Genomic DNA, 17,265 nt, shown 5'->3' with positions numbered 1-17,265 from the left:
TTCATAAATGGGTTTAATTGTTTACAATATAAGCAATTGATATATGATGTCATTTATTCTAACTAGCAATAGATACTGAGAGCAGCCAAGTCAGTCATAATTTCACACTACTTATACACAATACTCTAGTTCATAGCAGCAGAACAGACATTATCATATACACAAAGATGCCAACCACCACATCGCTTATCCATGTTCTTACACAAAATATGAAAACCAGTATTATTATTATTATACATTATCATATGTTAGGGTGGTAGATCTGCAGAATTGTTAGTGCATCAGACTTGGAAGGAAGGTGACAGTAGAGAGCACTATGAAATGGCTAGAAGAGCAGCTAGGTAACAGGTATACTAGGTTAAGGGTAAGGCATGAAAGAAGAGAAATGCAATGTGAGGATCAGAGGTATGAAATGCTTTGGATAGTGAGACAGTGCTTATGAGAGAAAACCAAGATGTCACTGTTGAGAAGTGTATTCAAAATGATGAAAGCATGGAAGGGCTATTATGAGAGGCTGCTGAATATAGAGAATGCATGAAATAAAGAGGGACTACCTCACACTAACCCTACAGAAGGAACAGTAATTTGAGTTAATAGTAACATCATAGATAAAGCATTTACGGGCATGGCAGGAAAAAGAACTGTAGGTCTATTAGGGATAGATGCATAAAATATTTGAAGTAGGATACATGATTACCATCCTGATAGTTAATCAAGTTATACAAGGTGTCATATCCAATGATTGGCATAGTAGTTTTATCATCAGCTGCCAGAACAGCAAAAGAGATCTCTTAGAAAGAGGAAATTATGGAGGAATCAAACTACTGGATCAGGTTATGAAGGTCTCATAGAAAGTTAAAGCACAATTTACTGATGACAAAGCAAACTCAGATGCAGTTTGACTTCATGCTCAGAAGGAGTACCATAGATGAAATTTTCCTAGTGAGGCAACTGCAGGAGATATGCTTGGCTAAGAGTAAAACACTATTCCTGACATTTTCTTGACCTGGAGAAGATGTCCATTTAGTAATTTAGTAATCACTAAGAAAATTATGTGTAGATGTAAAATCTATAAGGACTGTAAAAGTTATGTATTGATACAGTAAGCAAGAGTCAACAATAATTTCAGTAATGAATTTAGTTTGCAGGTAGGAATCTATCAAGGTTCAGTCCTTAGTCCACTTCTATTCATCATAGTCCATGACAGAAGAGTTTAAGACTGGCTGTCCAAGTGAATTCTATATGCTCATGACCTATAATGGAATTAGAGAGGAAATTCTAGACTTAGCAAAGAATGAGATTTTAACAAGTAGAAAAGAAGACAGGACCCTGGTATCTTCAAGAAATAGCCTTATTTGATATGCAGAAAAGAGAAAGGTATGAACTTTGTACACTGTACCTAATGTCAGCAAATGGACACGCAAGAAGTGTAGTGAAATCACAGGAAGACTAACAGAAAAAGTAGCCTTTATATGTGACAGGTACACTGAAGCATTATGTAGCACACTGGAAATTGATTCCTTTAAATGCTCAGATGGCTCAATTGAAGTGATTGATAGCTTTTGTTACCTTAGGAGATGTTATTAGCAGGAGAGGTGGTTGCTCTGAAAGTATAGCAGTCAGGATAAGAACAGTTTGGAAAAAATTGAAACTGCTACAACTGGTTTGGCAACAAAGGTCTTTTCCCTCAGAGTGAAGGGCAAATTGTATGATGCTTGTGTTAGAATTGCAATGCTGCATGCTAGTGAGACATGAACCTCATTTGCAGAGGAGTTAAGAAGACTGGAAAGAAATCAAATTAACATGATTCATTGAATATGCAGTATAAGTGTGTATAAACAACAAAGTACAAATGTATTGAGAGAAAAAACTGGTCAGATGTAGTAGGTAAGAAAAAGATTGCACTGGTATGGAATGTGATCAGCTGTATAAAGAAGTGTCATTCACTTAATGTGAACAGAACTCACAGAAGAAGGAAAACTTAGGAAGACATGAGACAAAGTAGTGTAGGCTGATTTCAGGACCATGAACTTCACAGGGATGACAAGGGACTGAGAAGACTGGAAAAATGCAGTTTTCAAGATCCACCCATCATGGCAAAACTGAGATTCTGGAAGTACAATATGTATATACATGCACAATTGGGTTCTTTTTCCCAGTTTCTTCTTCAAGACACCCCCACTACCCACCAACTTTTTAAATGCTGTATTCTGCAGCTGTAATTAATTGTGAGCAGAACTGCATTCTTCACTAACTTTTCCTTGATACCACTTTTCTTGCTACCCAGAGCCAATTCACTTAATATCCATCCTCTATTCTTAATACAGTCCTCTCCACCACATTTTACACAGAACACCCATCTGGACCTTCTCTACCATTATATATCTCTGATGCTCCTCATTCACTAAACCTGCCTCTACCCCCAACACTTTTGCAACCTAAAACCACATGTCATCTCTCTCTCTCTCTCTCTCTCTCTCTCTCTCTCTCACACACACACACACATCCTCTATCATTATTATGATTCTTCCCCTCTTTTTCTGCACTGTATGTCATCCCCTACACGTCCTTACCTACCCCCAATTCATAAGCATCATTCACTTCATCCACCCCTTAAATCTACCCAATTTCTACAGTTATCAGCTACTCTTCACTACCTTCCCTACTTATTCCTCAACACTTGTTCTTTCTTATATTAACCCCATCACCTATTTCCAATTTCTATCTATCTCTCACTCTCCCATATTCTTGCAACTTCTATTCACCCTCACTTTCTGTTCTAACTCCACTTCCCCTTGCATTCACCTTGTGCCTTCAGGGTCTACTCTGACATTTTATCAACACTATTCTACCTCTCTTTCCATGTTCATCCTAACCACTCCCACACTCATTTCTATAATGTATGTAGCCATGTAACTCCTTTTCAGCAAGAAACCTGTTCTGTTCTGGCCCTTGTCTCAAATTTTAACCTGTCATCTCCTAACATAAACCTGCTTCCATCTCTACAGTAACCCAACTCAGTCGAAGAGGATCTTAGACTTACAAGCCACATGGCAACTTGACTAGAGCTGAAATTAGGTAAAAACAGGCAGCACATTCTGTAAAATGATTGTCATTAGGAAAAGCCTCCAAGCACAGAAACCATGCTAGAACAGATACAGGAGAACAATGCAGTCCAGACAAACTGTCCAAGCCATGCTAGCATGGAACATAGACATTAAATCATGATGATGCTATGGATGTGTGTGTGATTTTTCTTTGAGTTTAATTCAAACTCTTTTTGAGAGAGTTCAAACCAGTTACTAACAAAGCAACAAGACTTTGTGAGTTAAGACAGTTCCTGGTGTTTGTAAGTAAGTGGTTGAGTCAGTGTGTTGGTTGAACTGCCAATGCATACACCCAAATGAGTGCCACTATTCACATAAGATCCTCACATGGACAATTTTTGGAATGTCTTACAAATCTTCACTGTGTTGCTGATAGATTGGATTTGGAGAATCTGTCAGTTTCTTTTACTCTTTTCCTGAGAAGCCAAGTATTTCTAGGTTTGTTTGTTTTGTGAGTGGGGGTGGGGGCGATCCTATTTTTAGGTACAACCCAGCAGTTATAGAGAAATAAAGAGTCAATTACATCAATATCAGTACTTGACTGGTACTTTATGTTATTCACCCAGGAAGAATGCAAGGCAAAGTTGACCTCAACAGGCAATAAACTTAGGACATTAAGAGCTAAAATACCACAAAGTGTTTTGCCCAACACTCTAATAATTCCACCAATCAATAAGTATATTCTAAACAACAACAACAAAACACTGGAATAATGGTTAATTAAAAGATTTTTGCTAAAAATGTATAATTATATATAATTAACATTATGTCAGTTCAGAAAAATAATGTACATTATTTTTCAGTTTCTGCTCTAACATTCCACCTGCAATTGACTGCCTGAAAGATGTCCTAAATTGTAACTCTTCTTTGCTAAGGAACTGTCTCTGAGCTGTGTTAATTAACAGGTGAATAGCACCCGAGAGAAAACATTAATCTCATATATTTAAATGTAATCTCACAAAATTAGAAAAACTTTAGCTTGAGCTCAATAAGTTGGCAAGTCAGTGTATTCAAGGGAAATAACTCATAAAATATTTCTGTAAATTTAATCTGGAAATTATTTTTAATATTTGCACATTTGTAGCATTTGGAGTTTTAGATTTATAAATACAGAAACCTAACCTATGTTTTTCACTACTTTCAATTACCCAACTCAGATCATTGTATAGCTTTGAATGTTTACAATGTGAGCTAAAAAAAGAAAAAAGACACACAACCTCACAGACCTATAAACAAGCATACACCATGAATATTTATTCAATTATGGCAGTAACATGATGTCATAATGATATTGTAAACAATGTTGTTTAGAATATACTTGACAATTGGCAGAATCACTGACTTTGAACAATATGAATTTCTTACATATACAGAGAACTCATGATTTATAGGGTCACAGGAATGAAATTGTGTGATGTCTATACTTGTCTTAAACAAAGTGAAATGACTGCAATCAGAATTCAAAATTTTTAGAGACAGTTTCTCCACATCAGATGCTAATGCCCTATTCTATGATTAACAAATAATATACTTTGTATACTAAAATAAAAGTAATATAATAAAAGATAATAAACGTAATAATGATACTTCTTCACAATGATTCTTTCTTCTATAGACACAAGGCTTGGAATTTGGTGGGAGGAGGCTAGTCAAGAACTAGTACTTATTTTATTGACCCCAAAAGAATGAAGAGCAAAGTTGACCTTGGTGGAATTTGAACTCAGAACATAAAGACAGATGAAATACCACTAAGCATTTTGTCCAGTGTACCAACAATTCTCCCAGCTTAATAATAATGATGATAATAATAATAATAATAATAATAATAATAATAATAATAATAATAATAATAATAATAATTTCAAATTTTGGCACAAGGTCAGCAATTTCAGGGGAGGGTATAAGGGGAGGGTATACATCAACCCCACTTTCGACTAGTATGTATTTTATTGACCCCAAAAGGTTGAAAAGCAAAGTCAACTTCAGCAGAATTTGAACTCAGAAAATAAAGACAGACAAAATGCTACTAAGCATTTTGTCCAATGTGCCAATAATTCTCGCAGCTTCATAATAATAATAATAATAATAATAATAATAATAATAGTTCTTTCTAATTTGGCACAAAGCTAGTAATTTTTGATGGGAGAGGATTAGCTAATACATTCAACCTAAGTACTAGACTGGTACTATATTTTATTGATCCTAGACCGATAAAAAGCAAAGTTAACCTTAGCAAGATTTCAACTTCACCTTTCATCTTCTCCAGGGTCAATAAAATAATGCATTTATTTTTTTGGAAGCACTACCTGTGAAAAGTCTTTATGGATTCTTTTATACACAATCTAAGATTTGGTGTACTGTTGGCAAGAAAACAAATTTGCTTTTCATGTGACTATATAATACTCACATATAGAAATTTCTGACTTTCTCACCCTATTAATTATTTTATATATTTATTTAAGTATTTTGCAAGCAGTCTTTTAGTGAACTGTATTTGTGACATCATTACTGCCAGTTACCAAATAACAAGTTCATGACCTCCACAGTTGTATAAAGTAGCAAGATATTTTATATCTATCAAGAAGTAAAAATAAAACCAGTGATTTACATTAATTTTCAAAAACATGTTCACAAACATAAATATTGACAATGCACACACACACACACACACACACACACACACTAAAAAACACACATATGTACATGTATGCAAGAGCAGAAAGACACATGCAAACACAAAATACAAATGCAAACATGATGGTAAATATTTAATGGTTTAGAGAGGGAGTTGATTAAACATGTAGAAATAACCAATTAATCATTGAACAGCTAATATATACACACACACACACACACACACACACACACACACACACATATATATATATATATATATATATATATATATATATATATATATATATATAATATATACATACATAAACATTCCTACACACACATGCACACACCAATTATTGTGTAAATATATATGCATATATATATATACATATATATACACTATACACATGTGTGCTCAAGTGTGTGTATTAAATTATATATCAAATTAACATACTAATAGATAAGAAGTGTATCTAAATATAATACTAACAAAAAGGAATAAAATGCTTAATTTTTGCTGACTTGGAGAAAGCTAGCATATTTATTTCTTGAAAATAGTATTTGTTTACATATATAAATTATTTGATAACACATATAATCACACACATGCGCATACACTCACACACATACACAAACACATGCACGCTCACAAATGTGTACACACACACACATGCATACACAGAAGCAAAAACAAATTTTAGCACAAATACACTCACAAACATGTATAATTCCAATGAGCTCAGGTTGTCAATAGATATTTGGTGGTATTTATCCCCTTTTATTATTTATGATAACATCTCACTATTAAGGTATTACTATATTTATATATAAACAATTAGTCCAGCATGTGGAATGTCCTGCTATACCATTATTTTGGTGCATCATCTGCACTACAACTTGTAGTGACCTTTAAGACAATCTATGTAAAATTCATAAAACTGGTACTTATAAAACATTTTACAGAAAAATCAGCCAAATAGAAAGATATAATGAGCAATGTATATAAGTAAATAAATAAATTTTCAAAACATGCTTATCTAGAATTAGGGAATTAAAAAAATTTTTTTTTTTTTTTTTTTGCGAAAAAAAGAGTAAAATAGTCACCACAAGAGAGTCAATGTCACTCAGGCCAGACAGGATCTTCCGCATTCGGCCCATTCTCTGTTTCTCTGTGTCATACATTATATTTGGATGTCATTTTACATACAGATCACATGAATATAGCTACAATTGGTTTTCCTTGAAAGCCAAATGAAATGTTTACGACACAAGCAAACACTTGTGTTAAGATTAAACATGAAAAAAATATAAAACACCAAGTCTATTTGTAGCATAACAGTGTAATTGTTTTGTTTTTATGATTCTGATTTTGTGTTTGTTTTTTGTTTTTGTCTTCATGCAAAATAAGTCAGATTATTTTCTCTCTATAGAGGGAAGTACAAAATAGAAAACAAAAGAATAGTTGTAATATCTTGTCAGGAAGCAAAATAAACTATGAACCAGGCTAAGTAATTTATTCTCAGCTATCCCATAATGTAATATTTGACCTCCAGCCCTAATCAGTAGCCTTCTCTGCCTTCCACTTTCTCCATCCAACATGGCTCTCTGAAAAGCCAGCTTCATCAGTGCTGCATTGAGAGGAGGCTTGCTGCTCAGACAGAAGAAGCTGATGCTACCGTTGCCAAGGCAAAGATAGCAGTAAAACTACAGCCAGTAATGTTGGTTTCTAGCAGAAATAGTCAATATCATATGACATTGATACAAGAAGGTAGTGAAATTAAAGTGGCAGATATCTTTAAAAATTGAAAGAAAAAAATAAAACAAATGGAGAGTAAAATCAGTCAAAATGTCTTGTAAATACTAATGCCACTAAAATAAACACTTTTTTTTTTTTGTCACCATCACCATTGCAACCGCTAATGCCATCGCTAAAACCACAACAACAATGCAACTACAAATATTAATGTTACCAAGCAGCATCAATCAAATGATGTAAAGCCAACTTAAGCAGCAGAATGAAAAAAGGAAGCTGCAAAATGCAGTGGAATCTGCTGCAGTAATGGTTGTGATGATATCATCAAAGGTTGTACAAGCATTACTCGTGCTTCACATGTATATAATATCAAAAGAGTGGGAGATAAGAATTAATTGATCAGATAAATAACAATGGGAGGTCTGGTGAATTTGTTTTTAGTAAAGAATTTTTCACATATGCAAAGGAAATTAAAAAGAATTTAATTTAGAATTAATCAAATATTTATATATGGTGTGACAGTAATTTTCTCAATTCACCAAATCAGTGGATTTAATAAATATTATCACCATTAACATATTCATTGTTACATGATGTACAATTCTAAAAGCAAGGGACGGTCAATGTTGTTCAATGATGACAGCTGGTGTATGATGGGTAGACAAGAATGTGAAAAAGGAAACAAAAATATTCAGGAAGTCACACTCAACAACAGGTCTAGGGAAGAAATATAAAATATTTTTAAAAAAGCAATATGGCAGTGAGGAAATTCTAATTAAATTTGAATATTATTAGTATGCTGATTTGTCAGTGAGATCTTATGACTATTAAACTGAAAAATATTTAATAAACAGAAATTGTAACCATTAATAATCATTATTGGTGCAGTTATTAGTACAGGTAGGTAGTTTAATAGATTAACTGATAGGTGAAGCGTTGGAATGTTTTTTTTTGTTTTTTTTAAATATATTTAGTTATGTCCCTTTAGCATTTTGATTTCAATTTTTCTGTCAGTAAACTTTGTTTGTGATCCTTGTGAGGTCAATAAAATAAACAATAGTCATGTACAGGTGTCAAAAAAAAAACTAACTGCAATATGGAACTGCTACATATTCAATTCGTTGCTTATGTCAAAATTCAAAAGCATTATTTGCATAGGCATCTGCATTAAACTCACTGATACAATGCAAATTGGTCATGACATGTTGAGCTAGTTGTTCACTCAACTTTCTATATTCTCAAAATTCCTATTATTTGAAAATTAAAAGACCTTGAAAGAAATTTGGCATACTATAAATTTCTTAACTTTGGACTAGCCATGTTGTGACACTGTCTTCATAAGGTTTTATATACTTAAATAGATGCAGGTGTGGTGGTATAATAAAAAGTTTGCTTCCCAACCACATAGTTCCTTGTGAATGGCTCTAATATACAGAAACTAAAAGAAGCCTCACATGTATGTATGTATGTATGTATGTATATACAAACACACATACGTGTATACATACATTCATGCATGCATGCATATATGCATGCATACATACATACATTCATACATACATACATACATACATATGCATACACACACATACACATACAGAATTACATCCATTTGTATTTACTCTTATAGTAAAATTAGGCCCATGGGGGCCATTTTGTGGGGTAGCTTGGCGTTGGGATTGATCTGACTAATTTTCTTGTCTTTACAGTTTATCAGGAATCCCTTACCTATCTTTTCTGTTTATATATGCAGATAAAGATAAAGCAGCAAAAGGCTACTTAGTAAAACATAAGCAAAATCGTGCCAGGTACAGCTTATTTTGGTACTTTGAAATATAAAGATAGGTTCATAAGGTTGATTAATACATCTACTGAAAGATCTGCAGCAGTTTTGGAGCTCTTCACATGGAAAAAAAAAAATAGTATGAGCAGTATCTAGATCCAGACACTGAATTTGAAGAGCCCACAATGTTATAGGGTTTTATGGTATACACTAGCCAGACAATCAAAACAAAACAACCAGAGTTAATAGTACAAAATATAGAGAAGGCATGCTTAGTAATAGATATGACTACCTTGAACAATAATGTTTTTAAAGGAGGATTCAACATAAGACACAGGCATGGCTGTGTGGTAAGAAGTTTGCTTCCCAATCACATGATTCCACATTCAGACCCACAGCATAGCACCCTGGGAAAGTGCCTTCTGCTATAGCACCAGGCGAACCAAAGCCTTGTGAGTGGATTTAGTTGAGGGAAACTGAAAGAAGCCCCTCGTGTGTATATGAGTGTGTGTGTATTGCCCCCCCCACCACCACCACCACTTAACAACCAGTGTTGGCATGTTTACATCCCTGTAACTTGGTGGTTCAGCAAAAGAGACCAATAGAATAAGTACTTAGCTTCAAAAAAAATTATTGCATTATTGATCACCCTTTCACCGTTGTCTTTAATTCACTACATTCACTCCTCAACCCTACCCAATTTCTACAGTCATTACCCAGTCTGCCCTACCTTCCCTCTGTCTATTCTCAACTGGTCCACAACTCTTGTCCTTCATTATATTCACCAATTCACTATCTTTAACAAACACTCACTCTCCCCATACACCCTTGCAACTACTACCCACCCTCACTCGTTATTTTTTAGTCTCCATTTTCTTCTCTTCACCTTGCAGCTTCTGGGTCCATCTTGACACCTCATCTGTCTCTCTTTCCAGTTCCATTCTGGTCAGTCCTCTATAATGTGAACAACCATATAGCACCTCTACAACAAGAAATCTGTTATGTCCTGACCCCTTCTTTCATACTTTAACTTCTCATCTCCTAGCACAGAGTTACCTTTCTCTGCTGTAGTCCTACTTAATCAAAAGGGATCTTAGTCTTGTGAGCCACATGGTGACCTCACTAGTGCTGGTGCCATACAAAAAGCACACAGTTTACTTTGTAAAGCATTTGGCATAAGGAAGGGCATCTAGCCATAGAAATCATGCGAAAGCAGATATTAGAGTACAATGCAATTACAATGCAATTCTTCAATCTACTGGATCCTGTTAAACTCTCCGACCCATACCAACATGGAACCATTAACCAATTCCACTTCACAAGCCAGGCTATCATTTGGTCTTGGCTATAAAAGAAGATACCTCTCTGAAGTGCCACAGAAGGGGACAGAATTCAAACCCATGCGATTGCAAAGGGAACTGCTTAACGACACAGCCATGCCTAGACCTACACACACACACATGCACACACACACACACACACACACACACACACACACATATTGAAGTGAATGTACTCACACCCCTCATCTCTTCTCTCCTCACCTCCTATAAACCTTACAAATATGAATGGCACCATCCATACCACCCTCATCATCCTTCAGTAAGCCTATACGTGAGAATATATTAGTCCATCTTCATCACTCCACCTATACCCACCTTACTTCCTCCATTCAGCTCCTCACTCACTTCAATCATCACTCTATCATTTAGAAATCTTAACTTATCACCTGTGATATTTACTCACTCACTGCCATCTACCACTCCCTTTCTGCCTCTTTTTCTTTCAATGTCCTTCCCAGCAGCTACTCTGCTACTTTAACACTCTCTCATCTCTCCCTCCATCGCCTACCCCTACGACTCCCCACACCTCATTTTCTTTCAATGTTTCCCACTAGATCCTTGCTACCCTCATTCATTTTCTCTCTTTGCCATTCCATTCCGCTCACACCCTTCATTCATATTCACCCTTATTATGTGGGATAGCTCTGGAGCCCTTACAGAAATCCTCAACACCCATACCATACTGCCAACTTGCTGGGATACTGTCAAATCATCCCAATGTCCCATGCCCATACAGAACTGGTCAATGAAGGATCTTGCAACGTATCCACGTTGGGGTATCCACAAAACTGTACCATTAATGAGTTCCTGCTTAACTCTCCAGCAATGTCCTTTAAAAATATATGGTTCTCCTTTAAATGATATCAGTGATTGCAATAAGACTGCCATACAGTCTTCGTCTAATAAGACGCTTTATCCAAGAAATATTGTTTTGACCATATAACCATGCTTGTGATCATAACAAGCAACAAACTAGTTCAGAGAAACAGAAACTATTGTTACAGACACAGAATGGACAGAGTGAGGAGACAACACAGTTGTGTGCAAGATGTAGTTTGTTGGTGAGTCCTTGGAGGGTTAACAAAATTTTTTTTTAAATTTATTTGAATGCAATAAGTTTCCATAACTACTAACAACAGATTTTTAAGGTAGAACCTCAACTAAACATTTCATATACAAATATATTATGCATATACAGAGGCCATGTATTATACTTTTTGCCTAGAAAGAAAGAAAAGGTGAGTTTCCTAGGCAATATGTGATACTACTAAATTTAATTTAGAATTTTTTTTAAAACTAAGCTATCAACATTAATCATTAGTCATCAGATTAAAGAAAAAATATTACTCCAATTGGCAGATGAATATGATTCTCACATAAGAATGGTGCTACTGATGAAATATTATGAGTCACCTGTCTCAGACAGGTGCAATGAAACTTGAAAATGATTTAGATATCATTTCTTAAAAGTAGAAAATTATAAAAATATTGAACTTGACCTTAATAACTAAGGTTATTAGGTTGTTAAATAATGTCTTGTACCAATGGTACCAAATATGTAACAAAAATAAAATAAATGAATTCTTAGTTTCTTAATCTGGATATTTGTCTACAAATTTAGCTCATTGATTTTCAACTATTGTCACTATACTGCTTCACTACTTGACAGACACATTATTAAAATATATATTTTATTATTATATTATTACATGTCTAAGAAAGGTTAAGATGTTATAAATGGATATTCAGATAAGCCTTTTTAATCCATTCAAACTTCTGACTTTTGAAACTATTTAAAAATAAAAAATAAAAATTTGAGAACAACTTATGTAACTGTATGCCTAAATAATGTTCATAGTGTGTGTAATGAAATTAAAAGTTATTCAGATAAAAAGAAAAAAGAAAAGAAAAACAAGAGTATAAATATAAGGTTTTTTTTTTACTATATGATTTGTAATTTTTCTTTATGATTTAGCCAGAGGAGGAAGGGCAACACATCATTTATAGTGGTTCTAGATTGTTGAGGGAAGGGAGAAAGCACCATTGTTTTGTGTTTCTGTAGCAGTCTATCAGGAGCACATCAGAATATCCTCTGACTAGAGAGACCTAGCCAAAATGCTTGCAACAGAATGAATTCTCTCCAAAAGACACCATGAGGCCAGGTGGTGGTGTCAAATCAGGTAAAAATTAACTCAACCACCTAAAGGATCATTTCAGTTAAGTTCAAATTTAATTGTAAGTAGTGCTGTCTCAAAGTTAAATTCTCAAAATGAACAATTCATGAGGAAAATAAAAGACAACTGAATAAAGTTGTGAAAAATAACTGAAACTACCTAACTTAATGTTTTCGTCTGTTCAATCTTGGTAAATAACCTTGACATAGTGAAAAACTGTGCTACTACCCATAGAATTTTAACAGAGAGCAAATAAATATTTTAACACCATGTTTTCTTCTCATGCCTATTGGTCACATGATAAGACATTTGCTCTTTCCAATCAGTCATATGACACAATGTGTCATCTGCTCGGTCTATCATCAGGTTTTACACTTGATTGAACGCTGTATTTCCTTTGATGCTGATGAAATGTTTTTGTGTCTGATCTATTGTTATGAATATGTAGCCCTATCTTTTAAACCTTAAACCTATTCATTTAAATCAATAAGTATTAACGTTCAGAAAGCCTCGCATAACCAGGCAATATGATGCTGCAACAGAAAAAGTAAATAAAGCAATGCTATAAAGCTTATTTTGTGTTGGGAATATTCACAAGTAAGTAAATAAGATTAAAATACATATTAAAAATAAAAGTGTATTTTTATAAATTTCCATGTCACTAAAAATTAATTTATAGACACAAAAAGAAATTAATTATCCGTTCAGATTTGTATTTTCTGAAAATACAAAATGTTTACAAGCCGTCTAAAATACCAGATTATCTTTGGCAATGCCTGCTAAGTTCACAGATCATTCTATGATTGAAAGAAGTTATCAAAACCAGAAGGAAAATAAGATTTCAATGTATTACTGTGTTATGTATTATTGGAAGTGATTACATATTTCCAACTTGCACTAAACACTCACATAAATATAAACATTTTTTTTGTTTTGTGGGGTTATTTTTTTTTTTGTCTGACAAATTGAATTGACTTAATCAATTCGTTTATTACTGTTTCACTTTCTATCTATCTCTCAATAGTAGCATTCGTATTTTCCTTCTTTCTCTCTCTGCTGGCAGCAGTGACTGTCCTAGCTTTTTCTTTCTTCCTTTTTCTCTATCTATACATCTATCATAGCAGCAGTGGTTGTACTTTGTACTTTGTTCTCTCTCTCTCTCTCTCTCTCCCTCTCTCTCTCCCTCTCTCTCTCTCCCTCTCTCTCTCTCTCTCTCTCCCTCTCTCTCTCTCTCTGTGAGTGTATGTGTGTGATGTGTGTGCATGTGTTGACTGCAACATCTGTCCTATCTTATTTCTCTCACATTTCAGTCTTCTTCTCTCTTTCTCTCTTCTACCTCCCTCCCTCCCCCATCTCTCTCTCTCTCTCTCTCTCTCTCTCTCTCTCTTTCACTCACGGTTACAACATCTGTGCCTGTTCTCTATCTCTCACTCTCTTTTTCTTTATCTATCCTTCTTTCTATCTCTTTCCCCTAGCCACTTAGTTTGTATATGCTTTTCCTTTGTCACCCTCTCTCTCTCTAGCTCTGTTTCTCACACCTTCTTGCAGCTACTTTTCACACTCCCATTTCTCTTTCTTTTCACACTTTCCTATTTTCAGTTTCTGAGCAATCACTTATATCCCACATACATATATCTAGCATTACAGTGCAAGATGCACATCCTTCACAAATACAGATCCGAAAAATAGAACATAACATTCAGACATCAGCTAACCTAGGACACGTGAGTATTTTCATGAATATTTACTTAGCTAGCTGGTCCATATTTAGGAAATACAGGATCAAAACTAAGTGAAACACGGATATGAACTGTAGTGAAGTTAAGTCTGGATGCTGAGCTGGAAAAACTAAACTTAACACATAATTAACTTCACATAGTATCTAATCAAAGGATCTTGTGGAAGAAACCTGGCTTATTCATAGAATAAGCACAGAACAAAGATCAAAAATAAAAACAATGATTGGTCACATTAAATATCAATGAACATTGACATTCATCAGTACCAAGCTGGTAAAATAAATGCCAGTAATATGATAAGTTAATTCAAGTGACTATTGATTGACTACATAAAGATTCTACAAAACTGACCTTATGCTGAGTCAAAATAAACCATCATCACTACCATTATTATCAAATCAAACATATCTAAAACTAATTGGTCAAATATTAATTCAAACTCAATTATTTATGTGATATACATCGATTATATCATATCAAATATTCAAAGAACATAAAGCTTTTAAAGATACTATAATGTTTGTTTTCCTTTTCTGATAAAATTCAAGATAAATAAAATAATGAATTAGATAAATAAATTTCACATAAAAGCTATTGAATATCGTGTCATTAAAATGAAAATCTTTCTAGAAATTTAATCAGAAGAAAGCAGTCTAATAAAAGGTTGCATAGATGATGTAATGGTATTGTTGGTCAGCTGACAACTCATATTCAAAGCACATAAGCTGCATGAGCAAGAACAGTGTGTAAGGTGAATGGCTCTCAAAGACAATGATCTGAAGAAATGAATGTTTAGAAGTAGTAAATACATTTGTCAAAAATCAATACTGCAAATTTCCAAGATAAAAATCAAGAGTTTACACATAGATAAATAAATAAGGTAAACACTGTTATTCAATATGTAAAGTGTAATCTATATTTCCTTAAAGCAGTAGTTTAGCCTGAGGTATGGAAGTAGGCTTACTCCAAAGTAAAACTAAATCTGTGTCAGCAATTTATGATTAACGTTACCGAATTATATTTGATAGCCCCATTAGAATTATAATGAAACTTATAGAAGAAAATATGTGAGGGAAAATAGTCAGAAATGTTTGATAAATTTCTTAATTTCCCTGAAATAATGCAAAAATAAGTTTTGTATAAAAAAAAATTGAAAACAAAACAAGTAAAAGCAATAAACAGCAACAAAAAAAAAGAAAGAAATAGCCATGAAATAAGCAATAAGTTCTAAGTATACTTTACCTTATTCAAACTTAAATTGAAAAAAATGGTATATATGAATGGAACGCAATAAAATGGAATTATTAAATAAAATGAAAACAAACAGGTAGAGATAGGTACACATATTGTTGTTTAAACCAAACACACACACACAAATGTACATACAATATACATATATACATGCATTCACACACACATACACACACACAGATATATCATTATCTTCATTGTCATTTTAATGTCCACTTTTTCATGCTTGCATGGGTCAGAAAGAATTTGTTGAGGTAGATTTTCTAGGGTCGGATGCCCTTCTTATCACCAACCTTCACCAGTTTCCAAGTAAAGTAATATTTCTCCATGGTCAGATATGTTTTCAAAGAAGACCAAAAATTGAACGACACCACATAACATGATAGTTGTAAACAAGTCCCATCACCACACGGCACTTGTTTACAACTATGATATGATGACAAGACAAGGAGATACTAACATACAAACACCCATACACACACATATATGTAAATACATACATATGTTTGTATATATATTTATATATATATATATATATATATATATATATATATATATATATATATATATATTTGCATATATATATATATATGTATGTATGCATATATATTAGGGTGATGCAAAAAAGGCATTAAACATTTTTTTTCTTTTTTCAATTTTCAGGAAGACACCCTCCTATTTTATTCATATTCCTAAGAAAGCATTGTATGCAAGATTTGGGGTTGAAAAAGAGAAAATTAGAAGTTGCTACCAAGCTTTAAAAATAAATGTACCTCCGTTTGTGCTCAAAAATATTATTTTGTTGATATTTTCATTGGAACGGGTTTGAAATGTACCTAGTTAACCTAGTTTGGAAAAAATGATGACATTCTAGGCTATAGTACGTAGTAAGGTACAACGTATATCATGTTAACTTTTTTTATGTGGAAGTTTCCCCAGTAGGCACATCATAACCACTTATGTAAGTTTATTTTTGTTTTTATGAAGCAAGAGTAATGTTTTCTTGTTTCTGTTTGAGAGTGACGACCTGTAACTTTTAACAATTTGAAGAAGGTATTGCTTCTGCTCTTCATCATTGGTTATCAGTTTGTTGTATTCCTTCATCAGTCGTATCCTCTTTCCGCAATGTCATTTACCACTTTTAGTCCATATGCGATATCTCTTGCATTCACATAACTTTCATCATCATTCCATTCTTCAGTATTTTTTTCAAGAAAAGTGCAAGACACCTCTGAGATTTCAAAGAATCTTTCTGTGTTGGCAGTAATGAAATTCTGCAGTTGTTTCAGGATTCATTGATGCTCATTTGCTCAGTTTTGAGTCAACTGGTTTCTACAGAGCATGCTTCATTTTGTTTTTTGTCTCATGCGAAACAGCTGAATCAAAAAATGCAAGCGTCACAAGCTCCTCAGAGAGGTACCATAAATGTCTCAAAAACTTATTGAGTGCAGCACTTGCAATTTTGTCATCCTTTTGCTTGTAGAGCTGCAGACTTT

At 33.8% G+C, this 17,265-nt stretch overlaps 1 protein-coding gene across 8 annotated transcripts in view; it reads right to left on the bottom strand.

Annotated features, from left to right (window-relative positions):
* LOC106873463 (voltage-dependent L-type calcium channel subunit beta-2) overlaps positions 1-17,265 on the bottom strand; it is a 210,815-nt gene that overhangs the window by 134,745 nt on the left and 58,805 nt on the right. For 3 of the 8 annotated variants that reach the window (XM_014920839.3, XM_089343529.1, XM_089343538.1), the window contains exon 1: positions 6,831-16,165. The exons of the other annotated variants lie outside the window; for them this stretch is intronic. In XM_014920839.3, the coding sequence (XP_014776325.1) occupies positions 6,831-6,908 (78 nt within the window). In that variant the 5' untranslated portion in view covers positions 6,909-16,165. Of the gene's footprint in view, positions 1-6,830; positions 16,166-17,265 lie in introns of those variants that run through there. 8 annotated transcript variants of the gene reach the window in all.

The sequence above is a fragment of the Octopus bimaculoides genome, chromosome 2, assembly GCF_046866305.1.
Source record: "Octopus bimaculoides isolate indiv1 chromosome 2, ASM4686630v1, whole genome shotgun sequence".
NCBI classification, from domain to species: domain Eukaryota; kingdom Metazoa; phylum Mollusca; class Cephalopoda; order Octopoda; family Octopodidae; genus Octopus; species Octopus bimaculoides.
The sequence above is the reverse complement of the archived record's forward strand: the minus strand, read 5'-3'. Positions and strand labels throughout refer to the sequence as shown.